Source organism: Chiloscyllium plagiosum, chromosome 15, assembly GCF_004010195.1.
Source record: "Chiloscyllium plagiosum isolate BGI_BamShark_2017 chromosome 15, ASM401019v2, whole genome shotgun sequence".
NCBI classification, from domain to species: Eukaryota; Metazoa; Chordata; class Chondrichthyes; order Orectolobiformes; family Hemiscylliidae; genus Chiloscyllium; species Chiloscyllium plagiosum.
The window spans coordinates 27712773-27735902 of record NC_057724.1 but is presented as its reverse complement, the minus strand read 5'-3'; the positions used below and the strand labels follow the sequence as shown (position 1 = coordinate 27735902).

Below are 23130 nucleotides of genomic sequence, written 5' to 3'. Positions count from 1 at the left end.
ATGTTGTGAAACTTGAAAGGGTTCAGAAAAGATTTACAAGGATGTTGCCAGGGTTGGAGGATTTGAGCTACAGGTAGAGGCTGAACAAGCTGGGGCTGTTTTCCCTGGAGCGTCGGAGGCTGAGGGGTGACCTTATAGAGGTTTACAAAATTATGGATAGGATAAATAGGCAAAGTCTTTTCCCTGGGGTCGGGGCGTCCAGAACTAGAGGGCATAGGGGTTTAGGGTGAGAGGGAAAAGATATAAAAGAGGCCTAAGGGGCAACTTTTTCACGCAGAGTGTGGTAAGTGTATGGAATGAGTGCCAGAGGATGTGGTGGAGGCTGGTACAATTGTAACATTTAAGAAGCATTTGGATGGATATATGAATAGGAAGGGTTTGGAGGGATATGGGCCGGGTGCTGGCAGGTGGGACTAGATTGAGTTGGGATATCTGGTCGGCATGGACGGGTTGGACCGAAGGGTCTGTTTCCATGCTGTACATCTCTATGACTCTATGACTCTAAATGCAGGAATAGGTATTAAAGGTGCGGGTTTTATTCCTGCCTGTGGTTTTCCAACTGACATGTATGACATATCTAGCAAACCTCAACTACATCCTTGTGCATCCAGGCCAGTAAAAATTTTTTGTATTTTAGGTTGAGTTTTTCTCACTCTTAAATGACCCGCTACTGGTAGTTCATGCGCCACCTGTAACACCTCCTTTCCATAACCATCTGGCAATAAGACTTGATGAACTTCTTCCCATTTTTTATCTGCCTGAAAATGTGATGGTCTCCATTTCATCATTAAGACATCAGTTTTAAGATAGTATCACACCAGGATACATCTAAATTCTTCTTCTGTATGCTTTTTGATGCAATTGGTTTAGTTTCTCCTGTTTTTGCTGTAATTCAGTTAATTTCTCTGAATTAAAGATGTCTGCTTTGTCATCTATCTGCTCCTGGTTTGTCTCAATGATCTGATCAAACAGGGTCTCTATTAATTTCACTTCAACTTTCTTATCTGTACTTTTTGATCTCTCCTGTTTCCATTGGTGACTTTGTGACCTTGTTGTCACACAGTCAGGAAAAATCCCAGGATATGTGTCCTGCAATAGTTCAGTGTTCACTGGCTTTTCAACCACAGTTGGCAGCACTCCTACCTGTGAACCAGCTATATCTTTAGCAAGGACAAGTTTTTTTCCTGGAGCTGAGAGTTTGTCCAGTACTCCTACCACGACTTCTCCACTCTTCACCAGACACTCTAGCCTCACTGTACATAATTGAGTGCCACCGTGAATTCCTGTTACTAGTACCTTTTCTGGCAAAAGTCCTTCTGAGGTATATATCTCCTCATCTTTCAACATCAAAGATTGAGAGGATCATGCATCTCTTAATATAGTAACCTCTTTCCTGCTGCTCCTGGCCTATGTAAGTAAACTCTACCTTCACAGGTATATGGTTTAAAAAGGTCTCTCTTTTTCTTTTTGTTCTGCAATTGCAAGTCGTTCTTCTCTTTCTCTGCTTTTAATCATAATTCAAGCAGTTTCATTTCTTTCTTGGAGGCAGCTCCAACTCCAGCTTGTCTGACAATTCCAGCAGCTTTTCCTTGTTCACCTTTTGTAAAGCCCCCAAAGTCACATCTTCTACCCCCAGAAAACTCTTAAGTGACTGAAAGAGCCATTGCTTTCCCAAGCACTGTATAAACCAACCAAAATCAACACCCAGAACAAAAAACACTAACACCTACCATTTGCAGCCTTCAAGTCTAATAACCTAATTCCAAATAGGAACCTTAGAACAAGCGGACAAGCCCCAATCTGTTATGGACAGGCCAGACCCCTCAAAACATTTCAAGAAAGTAACCCGGACCCTAACTTTGCTGTTGTTTTAAGCAGGTGTACAGTGGATATTCCAGGAATGATGCACCTGGCCCAATCACTTAGTCTTAAACAAAACAGAATTTAATTGCAAGATTACTGAATGAAACAGAAACAAAAGAATAACAACCTATTGAAAAACCCAACAGATTATCCCAACCTAATGATGCTGTTTTAAATTCCTGCAACAGTCCCAATAAACACCCCTTGGCAAAAGAGGTAAAATCAAACACAGGGTCTTACAGGAGAGATAGAGAGAGAGAGAGAGAGAGAGCAATAGCGATGGTTAGGAGATTCAGCATGGAACACCTTCTTCCATGTAGCTGTTTCTTTGACCAGCAGCCTAAAAATGGATTGCTTGCTAAAACCAAACCAGACCAGAGAAAGGTTGAGTTGGGAGAACGGGCCACTCCCTTTTCATTGTACAAGTATTTTTATAAACTTCAAAGCCTTTTGCCTGAGGCAGTATTTGTTAGCTACAATCAAATTGACCCTAAAATCCATCCAAACCAGACATCTCGGCAACTTTGCCTTATACAACACTTCTGAAAAAAGCAAAGGACAACACAACCTTGTTAAAGGAGTGGCATCATCACAAGACTACCAAAGATCCAGAAGCATTAGAATAGGCAAATATATAATTACTGCAGCTATTTCTGTTACTTGGAGGTAAGAGTGGTGGATCATCCGGACTGGCATAAGCTGAGTTGAGGCAGTTTTGCAGATGCGTACCATTTTAGTGAAGGGTCTGCCCGTGGAATTCTAATTGGCTGTGTTCTTCTAACATTTGGGGAATATGCTGAGTCTTAGAGGCAGAGGAGCTGAAATTCTTTATGAGGAGGACAGTTTTGAAGAATTTTATGACTTAGATTGATGATACATTGGCTGAGTGGAATGCAGGTAAAAACAATGACTGCAGATGCTGGAAACCAAATTCTGGATTAGTGGTGCTGGAAGAGCACAGCAGTTCAAGCAGCATCCAAGGAGCTGCCTGAAGTGCTGTGCTCTTCCAGCACCAGTAATCCAGAATGAGTGGAATGCAGAGCCAGTTCCCAAGAAATGGCCTGGTTATATCAGCCACTTAACATGTAAATTATAATTTATAATGTTCCATAATTGGACATTAATTCATGTTTAATTTCTGTTGGTTCTATCATTTAAAATGCAGGTCATTACCTAAGGTTATAATGAGTACGTATTTATCATGACTCTTCTTTAATTTAAAAACAATCAGGTTTTAAACCATGGAATATTGTGACTTCATGTTTCCTGTCAATAACTTAATTTTTGTCGGGGTTCCTTTCTTGAGAAAAATTTCCAGTCTCGACAAGATTTAAATGCTGTTGAAAGAATTAAGTTTTGTAAAGGTTTTGAAAGATATATTAAATAGTAACAAAGCAAAGGAATTCATGCAAGGAACTCCTGAGAATAAATCCTAAATGCCGTTGATGCAATGTGGGCAAGGTAAACAAACAGTCAGAGCTTTAGGAGCAGTGCTTTCTTTCCTGAACAAAAGATAGCTGCATCTCATGGTCAGTTGTAAAAGAAGTTCTTCCTGTCACCAATGAACTGTTAAGAAAATATTTATTAAGCCCAAATAAATACTATGTTAGGATGAATAACAGCTTCTGTCCTGTATTACATTAATGACCAGTAATGAGTGTAATTTGTCCATTTTGATTTTTTTAAGGTATCTCAGTCCTTTGCTGACAGTTAAGAATCTGCTTCTAATTCAAAAAAATGCTCTCTTGCGAGCTCTCATCAGGAGATCTATTGAAAAAAATTGAAAGGAGTGACAACAATTAATTGACGCTTCGGTAGCATTAATAGCAGCTAACTGGCAAGTTGTTTAAACACTGTTTGGAAGGGAATGGTAGCATAATGGTATTAGACCTGTTATCAGAAGTCTGGATGGCTGTTCTACAAAATCCCACAAAATTCCACCATTGCAGTGGGGAAAGTTTGAAAGAAAGTGTTTGAAGGTTTGAGTAGCAATTCTTAGGTCAGAATGACCGTGAAGCTGAGCAGGAGGAATATGAAGGAGACCAGGACCACTGGGAAGCAGACCAGGATTTTAAAACAAGTCAGGATCACTGAAAAGCCAATCAGGATTGGGAAGTGAAATAGAAGAATCATTAAAACTGTGATATTGGCGAGTTTAGTAGTCACTGTCGCACTGTATTGACAAACAAAGCTGTCCCTTGATTTTTAAATCTCTGTACCACAGGTGACAGCACAGCTGTTAGGATACTTGTGAATGTCTTCCCTCTACGTTGTGAGGCTTTCAACATTGGAAATGCAGTGTAACACATATGAACAAATACACAAGGCTGGTTGTTGACATTATCTTTAAAATGACAGATTGCGATGATGCATCACTGCCTTAAAGGCACATCTACATTACAATGCAGCACCTAATAGCACTTGAAGGTGTGAAAATAATTTACAATTACCCTTCCAAATGTTCTGGACTCCTTAATCAGCTTTCCATTTTCTTCATGGAATCCCAAACCTGGCATGCGCTTAATGTGCTTCCAAAACCCCACACCATCAGATCCAAATAGCTAGCAGGAGGCAATTTAATTTGACCCTCCATTTAAAAAAGGGGAAGGCAAACTTAGTGAGGATGAGTATAGATTACTGCTCTGCAAAAAAAGATAGTAGAAAATTGGAGTCAGAAATGCACAAGAAAATCAGATTATCAAAAAATAAATCCAAGTTGACAAGTAAGCCTATTTGCGCTCTTTCCAATGTCACCACATCCTTCCTATATTGTGGCAACCAGAACTGCACATAATACTCCAAATTTGAACTAACTAAAGTTTTGTACAGCTGCAATATGACTTACTAACTTTTATACTCCGCTCCCTGACCAATGAAGGCAGGAATGCCATACACCTTCCTTACCACCTTATCCACTTGTGTTGCCACTTCCAGGGAGAAATGGATTTGCACCCCACGATCCTTCTGTACATAATGCTCATCAGGTTCCTGTCATTTACTGTATACTTGCCTCTTACATTTGACCTCCCAAAGTGCATCACCTCATACTTATCTGAATTAAACTCTGTCTGCCATTTCTCCACCCAACTTTCCAACTTATCTTTTTCCTACTGTATCCTTTGATAACCTTCCTCACTGGCAACAACTCCACTGATTTTTGAGTCTTTTGCAAACTTACAAATCAGATCACTTACATGTTCATCCAAATCATTCAGTCCCAGCACTGAATACCACTGATCGTTCAACTCCAGTTCGGAAACACCCCTCCACAACTACACTCTGTGTTCTGTGACCAAGCCAATTTAGTAGCCAACACACCAACTCACCATGGATCCCATCTGACTAAATCTTCTGGACCTGCCTATCATGAGGAACTTTTGCAAATACTTTAGCAAAGTCCATGTAGACAACATCTACTGCCTACCCACATCAATTATCTTTGTCACTTCCACATAAAAATCAATTAAATTTATGGGACAAGGCCTCCCCCCTCAGAAAGCCATGCTGACTATCCGTAATAAAGTCATCCTTTTCCAAATGCAAATAAATCCTGCCCCTAACAATCTTCTCTAATAATTTCCCTACCACTAGTGTAAGGCTCACTGTCTTATAATTTCCTGGATTATCCTTGTTGCCTATCTTAAACAAAGGAGCAACATTGGCTGTTCTCCAGTCTTCTGACCTTGCCATGTTAATGTCATATTGATGATCAGCAGGTGATTTGTGCCTGATAGGGGTAGACCCAGTTCCACACCCTTCAACCAGACACAGCCCCAGCACATACTGTCACATATGATCAGTTCTCCTGGTAGACGGTCATAAATCAAACCAATGAGGGATCCAAATAAAAAAATAGTTTTCATTATAAAAAAGCCCGAACACTCTTCTAAAAGTAAAAGAAGTGCAAGAACTAGATTGCTTTATGTGCCCTTGGCATAAAAACATAAAAAACAAAAGAAATGACTGCCCATTGTGTGATTTTTATCATTCGTCCATCGGTTTAATTTTGTATTGAAATTTTGCATTAGACCTTAACATGGTGGAAATTAGGATACCTTAACATGATCTCTAATTCAGGACACCTTAACATAGTGCTGAATTCAAAACATATTAATATGAAATCTAATTCATGACACGTTAACAGAATATCTAATTCAGGAAACTTCTCAACATGGGTTATGCTGCTAACTTTAAAGTGAATTCTGCAGAATATCCAATAAGCACTGTTTCTTCTACTTGACAGGAAAAGGCGGACTAGAGTTGGACTGGGGAAGCAAAAGCGACAGCATTTGAAAGACTTTGATGTCACACCTCACACAAAGATCAACCCTTCAAACCATATAAGTAATGGCATCAATGCTCAGGTATGAAAATAAAAATAGTTTAACAACCAATTGATGTACTGCATGTTAATGGAATGTTAAATAATATGCTTATGTACAATTACTTTGTGTTATTTTAATGTAATCATTATCCAGTTTGCATGAATCTAAGAACAGAATCAATCACCTGGTGATACAGAACTTTAATTTTGCTGAAAAGAGATATTGCAGAAGCATTCAATTTTACTATTCATCAGGACAAACACAGTCACAACAATTTATATGACAAAACAAAATAGTGCTGATTGGCCAAGGTGTGTTGTGGGGAAAAAAAAAGCTCTGGTGAACTATTTGCTCTCAAGTATCTAAGTAATTCAATGGTTCCCTCTCTGTGGAGGAGTGGTGATGTCCATTTTGATGGAGAGGAGAGCAATCGCAAGGGAGGAAATTATCAACAGTGTGAGCTAACATGTGAGCCAGGGAGAGAATTATGGTGAACAATAATTCTATGGGAGTAAAGTTGAGAGATTAGAATGTGGTTCTTGTAGTCAGCTTGAACTCAGAAAGGGCATGTATAGAGATAAAAGGGAAATTAGAAAAAGTTGTGATTTTGGATGTAGGGCAAGGAGAACCTTTGAAAACACCTACCTCAACTGTGTAGACGAAGAGAGAAAGCAGACTTTCTAGACTTCCTACCTGGCACAAAAAGGTTTATAGTCTACATTATCACTGAGGCTTCACAGAAGCCTCCTCTCACTCTTCATCCTGTAATGCTATTGTAGTTGGGCTGATTAGGACTGCTAATCTGGACCAATCATAGAGCTTAAATTCTATGGAGTCCAGTTGGCTGGCCTTGTTATAATCACTATAGCTATCAGCATTATTTTTTATTCCTTTCTCCCTCATGCGTTTGTCTGATTTATCTGTGAATGCATCTGTAGTATTCCCTTAAACTATTCCTTTGGGATGAAAGGTTCTAGATTCTGACCATTCGCTATAGAATCCATGGAATCCCTACAGTGTGGAAACAACCCATTCGGCCCAACAAGTCCACACCGACTCTCCAAAGAGCATTCCCATCCATTCCCTGAATAAAAATTTTTCTCTTCTAGACACCGCACAATTTTTATTTCATTCTTCTCATTTTTTGGTTTGTAACTGTGAGTTGAAGTTAAGATTTGAATTTAGAACAGCAGCTTACTTAGAAAGGAAAGAGAACAACAACATTTTTTTTCTGTTTGAAATTGGCCTCGAAAGATAATGGAAGTTAATTACTAATCTAAGATCAATGTAGATGAATTAGCACTGAGTTGTTGCTATGCTGTGGCCTAGTAACTGGCTGAATGTTGAATTGGTCTATCAAGAGACAAGTGATTGGGTTTTGGCAGGAGGCAGTGTGATTTTTTTGAAGTTTCCTGGAGATGGTACTGCTTGATTTTGCTCTTTCTCACTCATTTTTCTTTAGTTATTGATTCATTGAATGTTCTGAGAAAATAATCCCAGTCTTTAACAAATAAATAAACAAATAAATAAAATAACAAACAAATATTTCTAGAAGTCTGCTAAAACTGTTTGCATTAATTAATGACATCAGAATTCAAAAACAAAATCAGAAATTGCTGGAAAAGCTCAGCAGGTCAGGCAGCATCTGTGGAGAAAAAGCAGAATTAATATTTTGGGTCCAGTGAAACAGGATATACAGTTCTACTTGTCTGTAAACTACCTATTGTCCAAGAATTTCATAAATGCCTGTTATCAATCCTTAGAAACTATTTATTGAACACCACAATCATCCTGCCATGCACTTATCAGGAGTCAGACATTCTTCTATTTCCAGTGCCAGTGCCATATTTAAAGCCTGACTGTACACAAAGTTACCAAATGTGTTGTCACTGTAAGTTGGGCTTTTGCCCAAAACGTCAATTTTCCAGCTCCTCGGATGTTGCCTGACCTGCTGTGCCTTTCCAACACCACACTCTTGACTCTAATCTCCAGTATCTGCAGTACTCACTTTCGCCTTGTAAGTTATCATCTGTCTCATCGACTGTCATTGTAACTGCATCTGCAAGAAAGAAGCTAGAGAGACAGCACATCCTTCACAGAAGAACCCTAGCTGAAGGAATCCAGTGTAGCATGACATTTTACCATTGTTCAATATGGGAATATTCATGTTGGAAACAAATAGTTCAAACAGTTCAAAGAGTTCAATTGTATGTGAACAACAAGAGAAACAAAGAAAAAAAGCAAAAAGCTTTAATTTACTTTTTTTGAATGAATAGGGACTGCTGGCCTTCCCAGCAATAACAAATTTACAGTCTAGAAATGTTGACCTCACCTGGCTCATGTCTATTTGAAGCAGGTATCAGTCAAAATGTATTTGGCTTGTTATACCCAATGCAGTATTGCTGTATCATGCTGAAGATGCTGCAGTACATTAGGGCTGCAGCTTTATCTTTGTTAAAGTCAGGGAGTCATAGAGATGTACAGCACAGAAACAGATCCTTCGGTCCAACTTGTCCATGCCGACCAGATATCCCAACATAATCTAGTCCTGCCTGCCAGCACCCGGCCCATATCCCTTCAAACCCTTCCTATTCATATACCCATTCAGATGCCTTTTAAATGTTGTAATTGTACCAGCCTCCACCACTTCCTCTGGCAGCTCATTCCATACACGTACCACCTTCTGCATTAAAAAGTTGCCCCTTAAGTCCCTTTTATATCTTTCCCCTCTCACCCTAAACCTATGCCCTCTAGTCCTGGACTCCCCCACCACAGGGAAAAGACTTGTCTATTTATCCTATCCATGTCCCTCGTGATTTTATAAACCTCTATAAGGTCAGCCCTCAGCCTCCGTCGTGCCAGGGAAAACAGCCCCAGTCTATTCAACCTCTCCCTATAGCTCAAATCCTCCAACCCTGGCAACATCCTTGTAAATCTTTTCTGAACCCTTTCAACTTTCACAAAATCTTTCCAATAGGAAGGATACCAGAACTGCACGCAATATTCCAACAGTGGCCTAACCAATGTCTTGTGCAGCCGCAACATGACCTCCCAACTCCTGTACTCAATACTCTGACTAATAAAGGAAAGCATACCAAACGCCTTCTTCACTATCCTATCTACCTGTGACTCCACTTTCAAGGAGCTATGAACTTGCACTCCAAGGTCTCTTTGTTCAGCAACACTCCCTGATCATTAAGTGTATAAGTCCTGCTAATATTTGCTTTCCCAAAATGCAGCACTTTGCATTTATCTGAATTAAATTCCATCTGTCATTCCTCAGCCCATTAGCCCATCTGATCAAGATCCCATTATAATCTAAGGGTACCTTCTTCGCTGTCCACTACACCTCCAATTTTGGTGTCATCTGCAAACTTACTAACTGTACCTCTTATGCTCACATCCAAATCATTTATACAAATGATGAAACGTAGAGGACCCAGCACCAAGCCTTGTGGCACTCCACTGGTCACAGGCTTTCAGTCTGAAAAACAACCCTCCATCACCACTCTCTGTCTTCTACCTTTGAGCCAGTTTTGTATCCAAATGGCTAGTTCTCCCTGAAGTCCATGAGATCTAACCTTGCTAACCAGTCTCCCACGGGGAATTTTGTCGAACGCCTTACTGAAGTCCATATTGATCACGTCTAATGCTCTGCCCTCATCAATTCTCTTTGTTGCTTCTTCAAAAAAAACTCAATCAAGTTTGTGGGACATGATTTCCCATGCACAAAGCCATGCTGACTATCCCTAATCCCTAATCCCTTCATTCCTGATGAAGGGCTTTTGCCTGAAACGTCGATTTTCCTGCTCCTCAAATGCTGCCTGACCTGCTGTGCTTTTCCAGCACCACTCTGATCTAAATCCTATCCCTAATCAGTCCTTGCCATTCCATTTCTTAATTTAACGTTGTGGTGATTTTCTTTCTAACCAAACTGCCGAATGATCAATTCAGTGCGTGATGTAGCCAGCCATTCTCAGCACTCAGTTGTACACACAGAGAGACATTTTGCACAGCTGTGGCCAGAATAAATGTGCATCATTCTGTGAAGTTGTAACTCGAAGTTTTCTCCATTTTTATTATAATAGGATGAAGAAAAAATCAAAAACGCATTTGTTACTAGGAAGAAAAAGAAAAAGTTGAGGGTTGGTGGAGGCAATCTGACTTTGCCTGGAACTAGGAGGCTGCCTGATGGGAAGAATTCCCCTTCAGATATGGTTGACAGTGCACTTGTATCTGACAATGGGAGGAATGAGAGAGGTGATGGAAAAATCCCACAGCTGGACAATTTTCAACCAGCAGAGAAGAACACACTGATGCCAGGTTCTGTGAACACAGAACCAGCCACAGGTATAACAATAACAGTTTTCTGCACAGCTGAAATCTCGTGAAAAATATCTTTTACAAAACAATGTAAGTTTCCTTCTGCAATGCAATGGCAATCGATTCATTACCTTAAAATTTCATGACATTCAATCAAACTGAGAGAACCTTGACTCTGAGAGATTTTATGTATTGGAATGGACATAGAAATGGTTTGCTGTTTTGAAATTGTCCAGAACAGACTGCAGATTAGTCAGTTGGAAATCAGGGGTCAATAACACAATCAGTTAGATAGACTTAAGCTTGTATAAAATCTGACTATGCCGCTCAAAAGTGTTTGAACAGAATTGTTCGGTAGGCAAATAGAGAGCAAGGCATTTTATACAGCAAGATCCTACAAGCAGTGAAATGAATGACCAGTTAATCCGCTTTCCAGGTGTTGTTTAAGGAAAGAACCTTTTTGATGCAAATATAATTCACTGTTCTTTTTCAAAATACTACCATGGGATCTTTAACACTTTGATCCTATGTTCTTTCTACTCACTGCTGACTCACTCGAGTTTATGGAAGCATTTTCTGCAAAGCCCTCAATTCTCTATGTTGTAACTTCTTATTTGAAGATCGATTCTATGTTTTAATTGCCGTCTGAAGGTCAACAGCTTGAACAATGTAGTACTCAATGGAATTGCTCTGACCAGACCAGACCAGACAAAAGTGCTACCCACTGGTGTTGACATATTTCAAACACATTGTCAGGTATGCTTTGCATGGTGATTCTGTGTCCAATCCATAGAGAGGCTGTAAGATGTCACATTTTTACAATGGGTCTCCTCAGCAAAGTTGTTGCATGACAGAGGATGTCCTCATTTGTATCAATTTGATATATCTACCAGAATCATAAAATTTTACAGTACAAAGGAAAGCCATTCAGCCCATCATGTCTGTACCAGCTCCAGAAAGACCCCGCTAAATTCTTAATTTTCAAATAGATACCAAACTCTGCTTTGAAACCTCCTATGGAATTCTCCACCACAATCCCAGGCAACACATTCCAAGTCCTAAAAACTCTCCTCATCTCACTCCCATCTCTCTTGCTGACAATCTTGAAATTGTAACCCCTAGTTACTGGCAGACAAACTAGTGGAAACAGAATATCTTTCTTTACCATGCAGAAATTGTTTATAATTTTGAACACCTCAATAAGGTCATTGAATCCAGAAGTTCCATGGAGCAGATTTGATGGGCTAATTGGCCCAATTCTGCACATACCTTATGGTCTTATGGTCCCTCTATTCATGTTCTCCTATCAAAGTTTTACCATTGAGTCTGTATCATCTGTCCATGTATCTTCTACTAAAATCCATTACCTCGCCAGGTGTCTGCCCAAAGGCCGACTTATCAAAGTCTCTCTAAAATTGCTCAGAGTCATCCTCACAATTCACCATTCTCCCCAGCTTAGTACCATCTGCAAATTTAGAGATTTTGCCTTCAACATCCACCCCCAAATTGTTTACATAAATCTGAAAAGGAAAGAGTCTCAACACCATTCTCTGGAGAACTCCACTTTCAGCTTGACTTCAGTCTGAGGAATGTCATCTATACCTACCCTCTGTTTCCTATCTTTTAACCAATACCTATTTATAATTTTCTAACCAATCTGCCATCTATCATATCAAATGCTTTCCGAAGGTTCAAATATGCAACATCTACAGCACTACCTTCACCAACTGCCTATGTCACCTCATCAAAGATCTCAATTAAATTTGTCAGACATGACCTGTCTGTGACAAAGCCATTTTGACAGTTCAGAATTAACTTACTTTTCTCTAGGTTTATATTTATCTGATCCCATATTATGGCGTCACTCAGTTTGCCCACTGATGATGTCAAGCTGACAGGGTTGTGGTTTCCTGGGTTATATTTTACCCTTTTCTTGAATAAAGACATCACATTTGATATCAACTTACCTAAATTGAATTTCTTTAGTTTCACTTCCTTTCCTTAGAAATATAATTAACATGATGTAATCAAAGTCACTTCCAGTTTATAACATTGCTTGACTCTATCCCCACTTCAGCTTATTTGCTGCTGAAACCCTCATCCACACTTTTGCTACTTCTATATTCAACTGTTCCAAGGCTTTCCTGCCTGACCTCCCATTTTTCATCTTTCATAAATTTGACTAAATCCAAAATCCATTGTTTACCTGTTATGTCCCAATCATCCATCACCTATGTGCCCCCTGATCTACACTAGGTCTCGGTCCACCAATACATTGGGTCCTGTTCCATCAGTGCACTGATTTTAACATGCTTACATGTGTTCAAAGCCCTCCATGACCTTGGCCCTCTCTATCTTTGCAAAATAGTCCATCCCTATAAATGTCCAATAACTCTGTGCTTCGTCAAACTCTTGACCTCTCGTATACCCTACCCAGCCCTTCAGTTTACCATTGGCAGCATATGTTAAGATGTCAAATTCCTAAGGTCAATAATTCTCTCTCTGAAACTGTCTTCAATTTCTTCAAACTCAATAAGATCCTTCTTAAACACACCACTTTGTCCAAGCTTTTAGCCACTTGGTCAAATATTTCCTTCTTTGGTTCAGTGCCAATTTTTAACTGATCACACATTTTTCATATGTATTTCCAATATTTTAAAACATTATATAAAAGTAATAAATCATTAAAATGATCAGTGATTGGTCAGATGCACTGGCAGTGCTAGAAGCAAGCAACCAGCAGTATATTTCTGATGCATGTTACAGTGATCAATCTCACTGACATTTAAGGTTTCCTGTTCAACATCCTCTTTCCAAACTTGAAGTCATGTCTATACCAACCTTAATGCTGTAAAACTCTAGAAAGAAAAATGTATGCTTTTCAAATAAAGATTCCTACTTGCCATTTGTTCCCTGTTAATTACAATGTAGCGTGTGGATGAGGACAATTAATGAGAACTTATGTAAACATTACATGTCTTCACACTTCTAATTTAATAGCATGAGTTAATTCAATGTCCATTTGAATAAATCCCATAATTTATTCTGAGTTCCACTAGAGATTTGTAACCCATTTATAATAAAGGAGATTTATTTATACTGCCACTGAATTATGTGCCAGTGTCAAGACAACAGAGAGGCAACTGTGTTGTAAAGTAAATTAGGTTCTAATAGATGATGTGATCTAATTAGTGTGATGACACCTGACAGTCTTTGAAAATCTTGAACTGCAAGTTTTTTACAGTTTGGATTTAAAGCCATGGTTAAATTTCATGATTTTATCTCTTTTTAAAAAAAATTTTTTAGATGAAAAGAGACACACAAGGAGAAAACTAAAAAAAAGCAAGAATAAAATTAATTCAGCAGACGTCGAAGACAGTTTTTCCAGAAATGTGGACTTAACAGCACCTCTGGGTAAGAGTGCAACACATACTGAGCTTTCTAGTAATTTGATTTAAATAACTGATGTATGAGCAGGAATCTCCAAGAACTTGAACTTAAATAAAGTATCCAATGTTATAGAACAACCCAAGGCAAAGGGAAGTTTTTAAAAATTTGACACCAAGCTAGGATATGTAGTTTTAAGGAGCATTTTGAGAGAAGAAAGTAATATAGAGAAGCAGAGGAATGTATGGAGGGAGTTTCAGAACTTATGGCTTAGGGCAGCTGGAGGCACAATGGTGGAGTGATTAAAATGACGGATGCTCAAAAGGCTGGAATTAGAAGAGGAAGATATTTTGGAGGGTTATCGGGGGAGGGGGGGGGGCGGGGTTGGGCAGAAGAGATAGAAATAGGAAACGCTGAGACCATGGAGAAACATAAAAACAAACATAACAATCTTGAAAACCAGGCTTGGTTAACTGTGAACCACTGTAAATCAGAACATATTTGGTGCAAGTTAAGAAACAGGCAGCAGAACTTTGAATCAGCTAATGTTATAGAACAAAGATGATAGATTGCCAACCAGGAGGCCATTGCAATAGCCAAACCTAAAGGCAACAATGACATGGATAGGAGTTTCAGCAGCAGAAGCAGAGGCAGAGTCAGGGATATAGCCGAGGGAATAGATTGTCAGAAAAGAAATTATTCATAGTTATTTCTAAACAAGTATACAGTGAAACACTTTATATTTTAGCTGCTAATTAAATGAAAAATACAGAAGGTTTCAGAACAGACACTTTAGATTTATCTAATTTTCTACCTTCTTAAATCCATTTTAGATCTCTACAGAAAAGCGCTTCTTGCATTGAAGACCAGGCCACAAGCAAACAACTAGTCAACTTATTCAATAAAGCAGTAAGGAGAAGTATTGAAATGAGTAAAGCAAGATTTTCAGTTGCTGGATACTCTTCACTCTGGAGAATATGAACAATTGATACTTTACTTGAAGCCCATGCTTTCTTGAACTATGTCCAAGATTGGAATTGATTGGCTAGGATAGCCAAATTTCAAAGATTGCATTTACTCTTTCTCTGTAAGATTTCAAGAAAATATTGACAAATCGTACAAATAATCATGGCAAATTCATCATGTTCTGGTTCGTCAAATGCTGCAGGAGACCTAAAGTCCTGGTTGCCACCCACATCAGATTGTGATCCAATGTCAATCCAGAGCTCATTTATGGTTAATCAACACACCTTTTATATTCCATGCCTTTCCTCACATCTGTCATATTTTGTATTGTTTGTTTCTTGCTTAATAGTTTTTCAAGGGGAAGATCATTATCTGATGACCTTTTGCATAATCTTCAATGCTATGAAAACAGGACTTGTGGCATGGTGGTTATGTTCCTTGTCCTGGGTCTGCGTTCAAATCCCATCTATCCAGGAGGGGTATTGTTACAATACCCCTCCTGGATAGATGGGATTTGAACGCAGACCCAGGACAAGGAACATAACCACCATGCCACAAGTCCTGTGATCTTTGAGTAACCAATTTTGGACACCATACTTTGGGAAAAATATGAAGACTTTAGAGAGGATGCAGGAAAGATTTATGATAATGGTTCCATGGATCAGGAACTTCAATGACAAGGATAGATTAGAGAAATTGTGTTTGTTTTCTGGAGTGCATCATGTTCCCCAGTTTCATTTAATTTGATAAGTTAATAAGTTTGCATTGGCTTTTTGACTATTGTTACAGTGACTGAACTGTTTAATATTTACTTTAAAGGAGTAGATTGATAGAATTCTTTCCATTGGCTGAAAGTTAAAGAATGAGAAAACACAAAAACGTTAAGGCTATTGGTAAAATATTTGAAGGCAGTGCGAAGAAGGACTTTATCCAGCGATTCTGGAATGTACTGCCTGAGACAATGGTGGATGCAAATTGAATCATATCTTTCAAAAGAACATTGAATCAAAATATTTCACAAGACAGGGTGGGGGGTGTGGGACTAACTGAGCTGCTCTTGAAGAAAGCCGACATATACATCCAATGGCCTGAATTGTCTCCTTCTGTATTTAACCATTCTATGATTCTATTCTATGATAAACAAGGAGTTTGCAAGCATTCTAAATTCACAACCAACTATATTGTCAGAAACAATTTGATCCAAGATGATATTGTAACATTGGATTATCTAGCTAACTCTTTCACCATGACATTGAATAAATTGGCTGTAAAAATATTAGAATATGTTTCCTTAATCAATCTGAAACCACATATGAATAACAATTGTAATTACAACAGGTATTTCCAAATAGGCTCAAAGAACAGCAACTTAATTTCAGATTCCAGATTGTATTAAACAGGCACTGCACATTTATTTCAGTTGAGACATTGCAAAACAAAAGGTTTATATAATGAAATAAAAATTTTCATCAGTTCAAGCCAGAATGGTTACACATAGATCTTGTGTAGGCTTTTCAGCCACAATTTCAGTTACTAAACAGTAATTCCAGCATGATGCTTTCTACAGGAGATTTAGAAAAGATAATCAATGTGTGTCTCTTCAACTACAAAAAACTTCTCTACACCAGGATCTCAGAGAACACCAGCATTTAAACTTGTGCATTCAGATATTCCAGTCTCCAAATAGGGCACAAATTGGAGACTAGATGGACCCCTAGTTACATGCTGAGATCCATATTAGATATCACAACACAATTATAGGTATTGCTTAGGTCTTTTAAATTTCCAATGCCAACTATCCTGCAGTCAGCCAACTCAGAATTAAAGTCATAGACTTCCCAGATTTCTAACATATCTGGACAGTTCCCCATGAAATGTTAGACAGATTATAAAAAAAGAGTTCTAACTAAGAATCACTGCACCACTCACTCCTTCAACTGGATCCCATGATACATTTCCCTAAACACTCCAATTACCCTAAAACCCCCGACTGCCCCTGACCTGACTTCACCATCCTACTCACTCAGCCATCAAATTGCCACCCTAACCAGATGCGACCATACCATCAGACCTAACTGGAACTCTACCCTGTTGCCGACCTACCCTAGCCATTTACACTAATAAAAGGCTAGTAATAGTGCAGATTCGCCCAAAGTAACACAATTCGAAGTTTTGGGATGTTTAAACTTTATGCACCAAAATACAACCATAAAAAAGAGCATGACTTGACACCTTCTGCATTGCATCATGACCTATCCAGTTTCTGTAATGGAGATTCCGGAAAGCAACTTGCATTGAAGGTCTGGCCTGAAGAGATCCTGGCAGGTGAGTGTGTTTCTTTCATATGATTAGTGTCAGCTTGAACTGTTCCAATGCCAATCAGGAGATTTAGGCAATGAAGTTGCAAATTTGTCCACCAGATACACGTAAAACATGCCAGAAAAGGATATAGTTTGTCCATTCAATTGAAAGTGTTTCTTTTAAACAGTGTGATAAATCTTTAGTGATCCCAAATAACCTCTTTAGCACCGAAAATTTACTTTAACAAGAGTGAAAGTCATTATTACAAATTTAATTAGTGTTGGATACTTTTGATTTTGTTTTACTTCTCTTTATCTTTAGCATCTCTCTTAATTCAATCTTCCTTGCCTTCACTTAATTCTGTGTTCTGTCAATGACTTTATGTTGAATTCGACATTTAACTCAGGCTTCCCAGTTTAATGAGGATTTTTCAATCCTGAAATCCCTTCCCTGTGAGTATACCTACACCACAAAGACTGCAGAGGTTCGGGCAGGCAGATCACCACCACATTCACAAGGGCAGTTATGGATGGGCAACAAATGCTAACATTGATAGCATCATGTCCACATTTGATGAATGAATTTTGAAGAATCTTAAAACTGCTTCACAACTAAGGAATTGTTTTTTAATTGTAGTCACTATTGTAAGGAATTAAGGCAGAAATTTTTCAAAGCAAAATTCTCTAAAAGCACAGAAATAAATGATCAGATAATTTAATTTACTAATGAAAATTGAGAGATGAAAATTGTCATTGACATTTGGAGATCTCCCTACCTTTCTTCAAGTAGTCCTTTGGGATCTTTTGTATTCATGTGTGGGGGTAGATGTGACTTTGACAGTGCACTACAGCCCTAGTATTATATTAAAGTGTCTGCCTAGAATGTGTTGAAATGTTTAAATGAGGCTTTAATCCACAACATTTTGAATCATAAGTGAAAGAGCCACCACTGAATCAAATTTAACTACTATAACAAATACTCCATTTAAACATTAACAGATGATTATGTCTCTCTGGTCATGTCCTGCAATTAATATTTCACAATTTATTTTAACTATGAGACTTTGGTTAATCATTTATGAGAAATTTACTCTCTATATGCATCAGACCTTCCATTATTTACTACATTCTTGTTCAAATTTCTTTAACACTTCACGTACATGTTATGAATTTTTGAGATATCTTGTCACTTTTGTCTAAGTCAAAGACTGCTTATGGTTGTTGTCTGTCCATAAATGAAGAATAGACATTTCTTACTGTACAGGGTTGTAAAACCAGATTAAACTTTATAAATCACTTCCTTCTCGACAGGAGGAAGAAAATTATGAGGCAAGATCCATTACGGCAGATCTTTCACGAGCAAAGTCAAAGTTCTTAACCCTTAATTCGACTTCAGACTGCACTTGTTAATTTTCCTGTTTTTCCTTGTATATATGCTCACACAACATAAACAAAGAAAATTAACTGTCAAGTGACAGAAATGCAGAACAAAATGCTCCAAAGGATAAACAAACTGTAAATGTAATGGTACACTTTCTCCTTTGCATTTCTCTTGATTTTAATATGTGTTTTTTTTCCCCAAGTCTTTCATTTTCCTCTCATCATTATCTTTCTATCTTCTCCTTTCAGTTTTCACCTATTGTTGTTCAAATTTAAATATCCATAAGAAACTTGAGAGTCTCAGAAATGCCTGAATACTTGAACCATTTTACAGGAACCTTTGTAGCATGTTTCATTATTATAGCTGTAGTTTTCCAGAATTTAGGTATAGACAACTGATAGCTAAGTAAATGTTCTTTGCTTAGGTTAACAGGGAAATAAGCAATGGTCTTTCCCGGGGTCAATATTAAAAACTTAGAATTTGATGTGTTAAACATAATTTCAAAGTTTATAAATGACTAGGCGGCATGGTAGCCCAGTGGTTAGCATTGCAGCCTCCCAGCACCAGGGACTCAGGTTTAATTCTAGCCTTGGGCGACTGTCTGTGTGGAGTTTGCACATTCTCCCCATGTCTGCGTGGGTTTCCTCTGGGTGCTCTGGTTTCCTTCCACAGTCCAAAGATGTGCAGGTCAGGTGAATTGGCCATGTTAAATTGCCCATAGCGTTAGGTGCATTAGTCTGGGTGGGTTGCTCTTTGGAGGATCAGTGTGGATTGGTTGGGCCGAAGGGCCTGTTTCCACACTGAAGGGAATTTAATCACATATCACTTACAAATCTGATAAAAATTGAGAAGGACATAAACAGACCCGTGAGCCAATTTAATGCAGAAAAGTGGAAACTTATTTATCTTGTTCAGAAGAACAAGAAATGGCAATATTATACATATGATATAATTGGCACAATAGATGTAGGTTTGCTTGCTGAGCTGGAAGCCTCATTTTCAGACGTTTTGTCACTATGCTAGGTAACATCATCAGTGAGCCTCCGGATGAAGCACTGGTGGCATGGCCCCCTTTCTATTTATGTGTTTAGGTTTCCTTGGAAGGGTGATGTCATTTCCTGTGGTGATGTCATTTCCTGTTCTTTTTCTCAGAGGGTGGTAAATGAGACCCAAGTCAATGTGTTTGTTGATAGAGTTCCAGTTGGAATGCCACGCTTCTAGGAATTCTCATGCGTGTTTCTGTTTGGCTTGTCCTAGGATGGATGTGTTGACCCAGTCAAAGTGGTGTCCTTCCTCATTTGTATGAAAGGATACTAGTGAGAGTGGGTCACATCGTAATGATGGCATTATTGATGGTCTTGAAGGTTTCCTCTAATTTGTTTCATTTAGTGATGACAAAAGTGTCATCCATCTAGTGGACCAAAAGTTTGGGTTGAATGGTTGGTAGAGCTGTTTGTTCGAGTCTCTGCATTACTGCCTCTGCTAAGAACCCTGAAATCGGAGATCCCATGGGTATTCTGTTGGTTTGCCTGTAGGTTTTGTTGTTGAAGGTGCAGTGGGTGGCAAGGCATAGGTCCAGTAGCTTGACGACATTGTCCTTGCTAATGAAGTTGGTGGTGTTAGGTGTATGTGTCTTTGTTTTTTCTAATAGTGTAGTCAGAGTTGATGGATGTGAATAGGTCTGTTACGTCAAAGGAGACCATTATTTCATCCTCTTCTATCTTGGTGTCTTTGATGGTCCTCATGAATTCTTGGGTAGAGTGGATGGAGTGGCATAAGTCTTCTACTAAGTGTTTCAGTCTTTGGTGTAGCTCCTTGGCCTTCAAGACCATCAATAATACCCCTACTGGCATAAAGTTCACTAAAGAGAAGGAAAACAACAACAAACTGCCATTCCTAGATGCTGCAGTGGAGCGAACATGAATGAGGAACTTCAAACCAGCGTCTACAGGAAAACAACACATACTGACCAAATACTGAACTACAGAGCAATCATCCCACACTCACAAACGAAGTTGCATTAGAACATTATTTCAATGAGCCACCACATACTGCTGCACAGAGGAACTACGCAGAGCAGAGGAAAATCACCTATACAGTGTATTCAAAAAGAACGGGTACCTAAAGAACACAGTCCACCGATTTCTCAGCAACAAACCCCAACAAGCAGACAAAATACATCCATAAATTCTAGCCATTCTCCCCTACATCAATGACATCTCAGAAATGACTGCCAGACTACTCAGACCTCTTGGCATCATGGTAAGCCCACAAACCCACCAACACACTAAAACAGCAGTTAATGAACTTGAAAGACTTTGTACAGATAACAAGCAAAACTAATGTCATTTACAAAATATCTAGCAAGAACTGCAACAAACACTGCATTGGACAAACTGGCAGAAAACTAGCCACCTGGATACATGAACATCAACTAGCCACAAAATGACATGACCCACTCTCACTAGTATCCTTTCATACGGATGAGGAAGGACACCACTTTGACTGGGACAACACATCTATCTTAGGACAAGCCAAACAGAAACACACATGAGAATTCCTAGAAGCATGACTTGGATCCCCCTGAGGAAAAGAACAGGAAATTACTTCATCACAGGAAATGATGTCATCACAGGAAATGACATCACATGTTCAAGGAAACCTAAACACATAAATAGAAAGTGGGCCATGCCACCAGTGCTTCATCTGGAGGCTCACTAATGATGTTACCTAGTATGGTGACAAAACGTCTGAAAATAAACCTTTCAGCTCAGCGAGCAAACCTACATTCAGATCCTCAACCTGAGCAACATAGAGTCATAGAGATGTACAGCATGGAAACAGACCCTTCCAAACACTTCGTATTCATATATCCATCCAAATGCCTCTTAAATGTTGCAATTGTACCAGCCTCCACCACTTCCTCTGGCAGCTTGTTCCATACACGTACCACCCTCTGTGTGATATCTTCTCAAAATTCGCTAACTGGCACAATCTTAAAGTGGATACAAGAAGAGAAAGGCATAGGGTAGACAATGCTTCAGGAAATGATGTCATCACAGGAAATGACATCACATGCTCAAGGAAACCTAAACACATAAATAGAAAGTGGGCCATGCCACCAGTGCTTCATCTGGAGGCTCACTAATGATGTTACCTAGTATGGTGACAAAACGTCTGAAAATAAACCTTTCAGCTCAGCGAGCAAACCTACATTCAGATCCTCAACCTGAGCAACATAGAGTCATAGAGATGTACAGCATGGAAACAGACCCTTCCAAACACTTCGTATTCATATATCCATCCAAATGCCTCTTAAATGTTGCAATTGTACCAGCCTCCACCACTTCCTCTGGCAGCTTGTTCCATACACGTACCACCCTCTGTGTGATATCTTCTCAAAATTCGCTAACTGGCACAATCTTAAAGTGGATACAAGAAGAGAAAGGCATAGGGTAGACAATGCTTTGAAGGATGCAGAAAAAGTTTTTGTAATAAGTCTTGTGAGATCCTTGAATGTATTGGGTGGGGGCATGAGGTGGTATGAATTATGTTGGATGAAACATGGGAAGTGTGGAGGGGGAGTGAAGGGGTGTGAATGGTGAGGGTTGAAGGGCTACCTTTGTTTGCTTGTTTTTTTTATAAAGTTCTTGGGACATCACACATGGCCTGCCACTGCTCTCAACCGGTCCTGGACTCTCTCCACATTGTTTATAGTATCAGTGGCCTGATTTCAATACCAATTGCTCCCCTGACTGGAACAGAACTCTACCATCCAGCACACCTCCTCCTAAGTTGACAATACCCTGGCTCTATCTTTCCAATGTGAGAACAGAACTCAAAACCTATATTGTACACTTTGTCAACCCTTTGCCAAAATTGTCTACATTTATTCTGGAAATTCTGGGGACCTAGCTCAAGAATGGTATATTCTCTGCTATGCCAACTAAGTGTCTGGAAGAGGAGTGCTTAGACATTACCATTTTATGTCTCCTTTAGTCTTCAGAATGAATGGGGACAAGAATACCAGGTTAGGGAAACAGTAATGGTTGCTGCAGAAGGGAGGGAGGGACAGGATGATACGGTTACCCATTTCCCCACTGCAGGTACAGAGCATAATCCTTCTCTGGGTCTCTTCTATAAGAATCTCCAATACCACATTCAGGGAGCTGTATGTCATCTTCCACAGTTCCTGACCAATCTGAAACATGGTATTGTGTGTCAGCTAGGACATTTCACACCTTAACTGGAAGTGTGTGTGGAGGACATGTATATTATTCTATGAAGATAGCTTTCAAGCAGCAGTTGAGTGCTAAACCTACAGGTGTTTCTTTTAACAAGTACACATGATGGCAATCAATAATCAACAAAATGGCAGGCCAAAACCAAACTTTTAAGCAAGCATGTCTCACTAGCACAGCATCGATTGAGAAACTTTGAAAAATAAATTTAAACTTACAGTGAAAAGTGAATGGATGAGAGACATTTCACATGTTGAAACAGTCATTTTAACAGACTAAAAGCACAATTGGTTACTATTTTTATAGGCAACTTCTATCTTAAAATATAGAAGAAAAGGTTTGGC

General features: G+C 39.0%; 1 protein-coding gene and 1 long non-coding RNA gene across 2 annotated transcripts in view; one reads left to right on the top strand and one right to left on the bottom strand.

Annotated features, from left to right (window-relative positions):
* LOC122557159 (ADP-ribosylation factor-like protein 13B) overlaps positions 1–15348 on the top strand; it is a 51033-nt gene extending 35685 nt beyond the window's left edge. Inside the window, exons 7-10 of the mRNA XM_043704528.1 lie at positions 6107–6227; positions 10277–10538; positions 13818–13925; positions 14732–15348. Coding sequence (XP_043560463.1) covers positions 6107–6227; positions 10277–10538; positions 13818–13925; positions 14732–14787 — 547 coding nt within the window. The 3' untranslated portion in view covers positions 14788–15348. The remainder of the gene's footprint in view (positions 1–6106; positions 6228–10276; positions 10539–13817; positions 13926–14731) is intronic.
* Positions 1–18083, bottom strand: part of LOC122557161 — a 32575-nt gene extending 14492 nt beyond the window's left edge. The window contains exons 1-2 of the long non-coding RNA XR_006313761.1: positions 17941–18083; positions 8197–8247 (exon numbers count right to left, since the gene is read on the bottom strand). This is a non-coding gene — a long non-coding RNA (uncharacterized LOC122557161). The remainder of the gene's footprint in view (positions 1–8196; positions 8248–17940) is intronic.
* Between the last annotated feature and the right edge of the window lie 5047 nt (positions 18084–23130).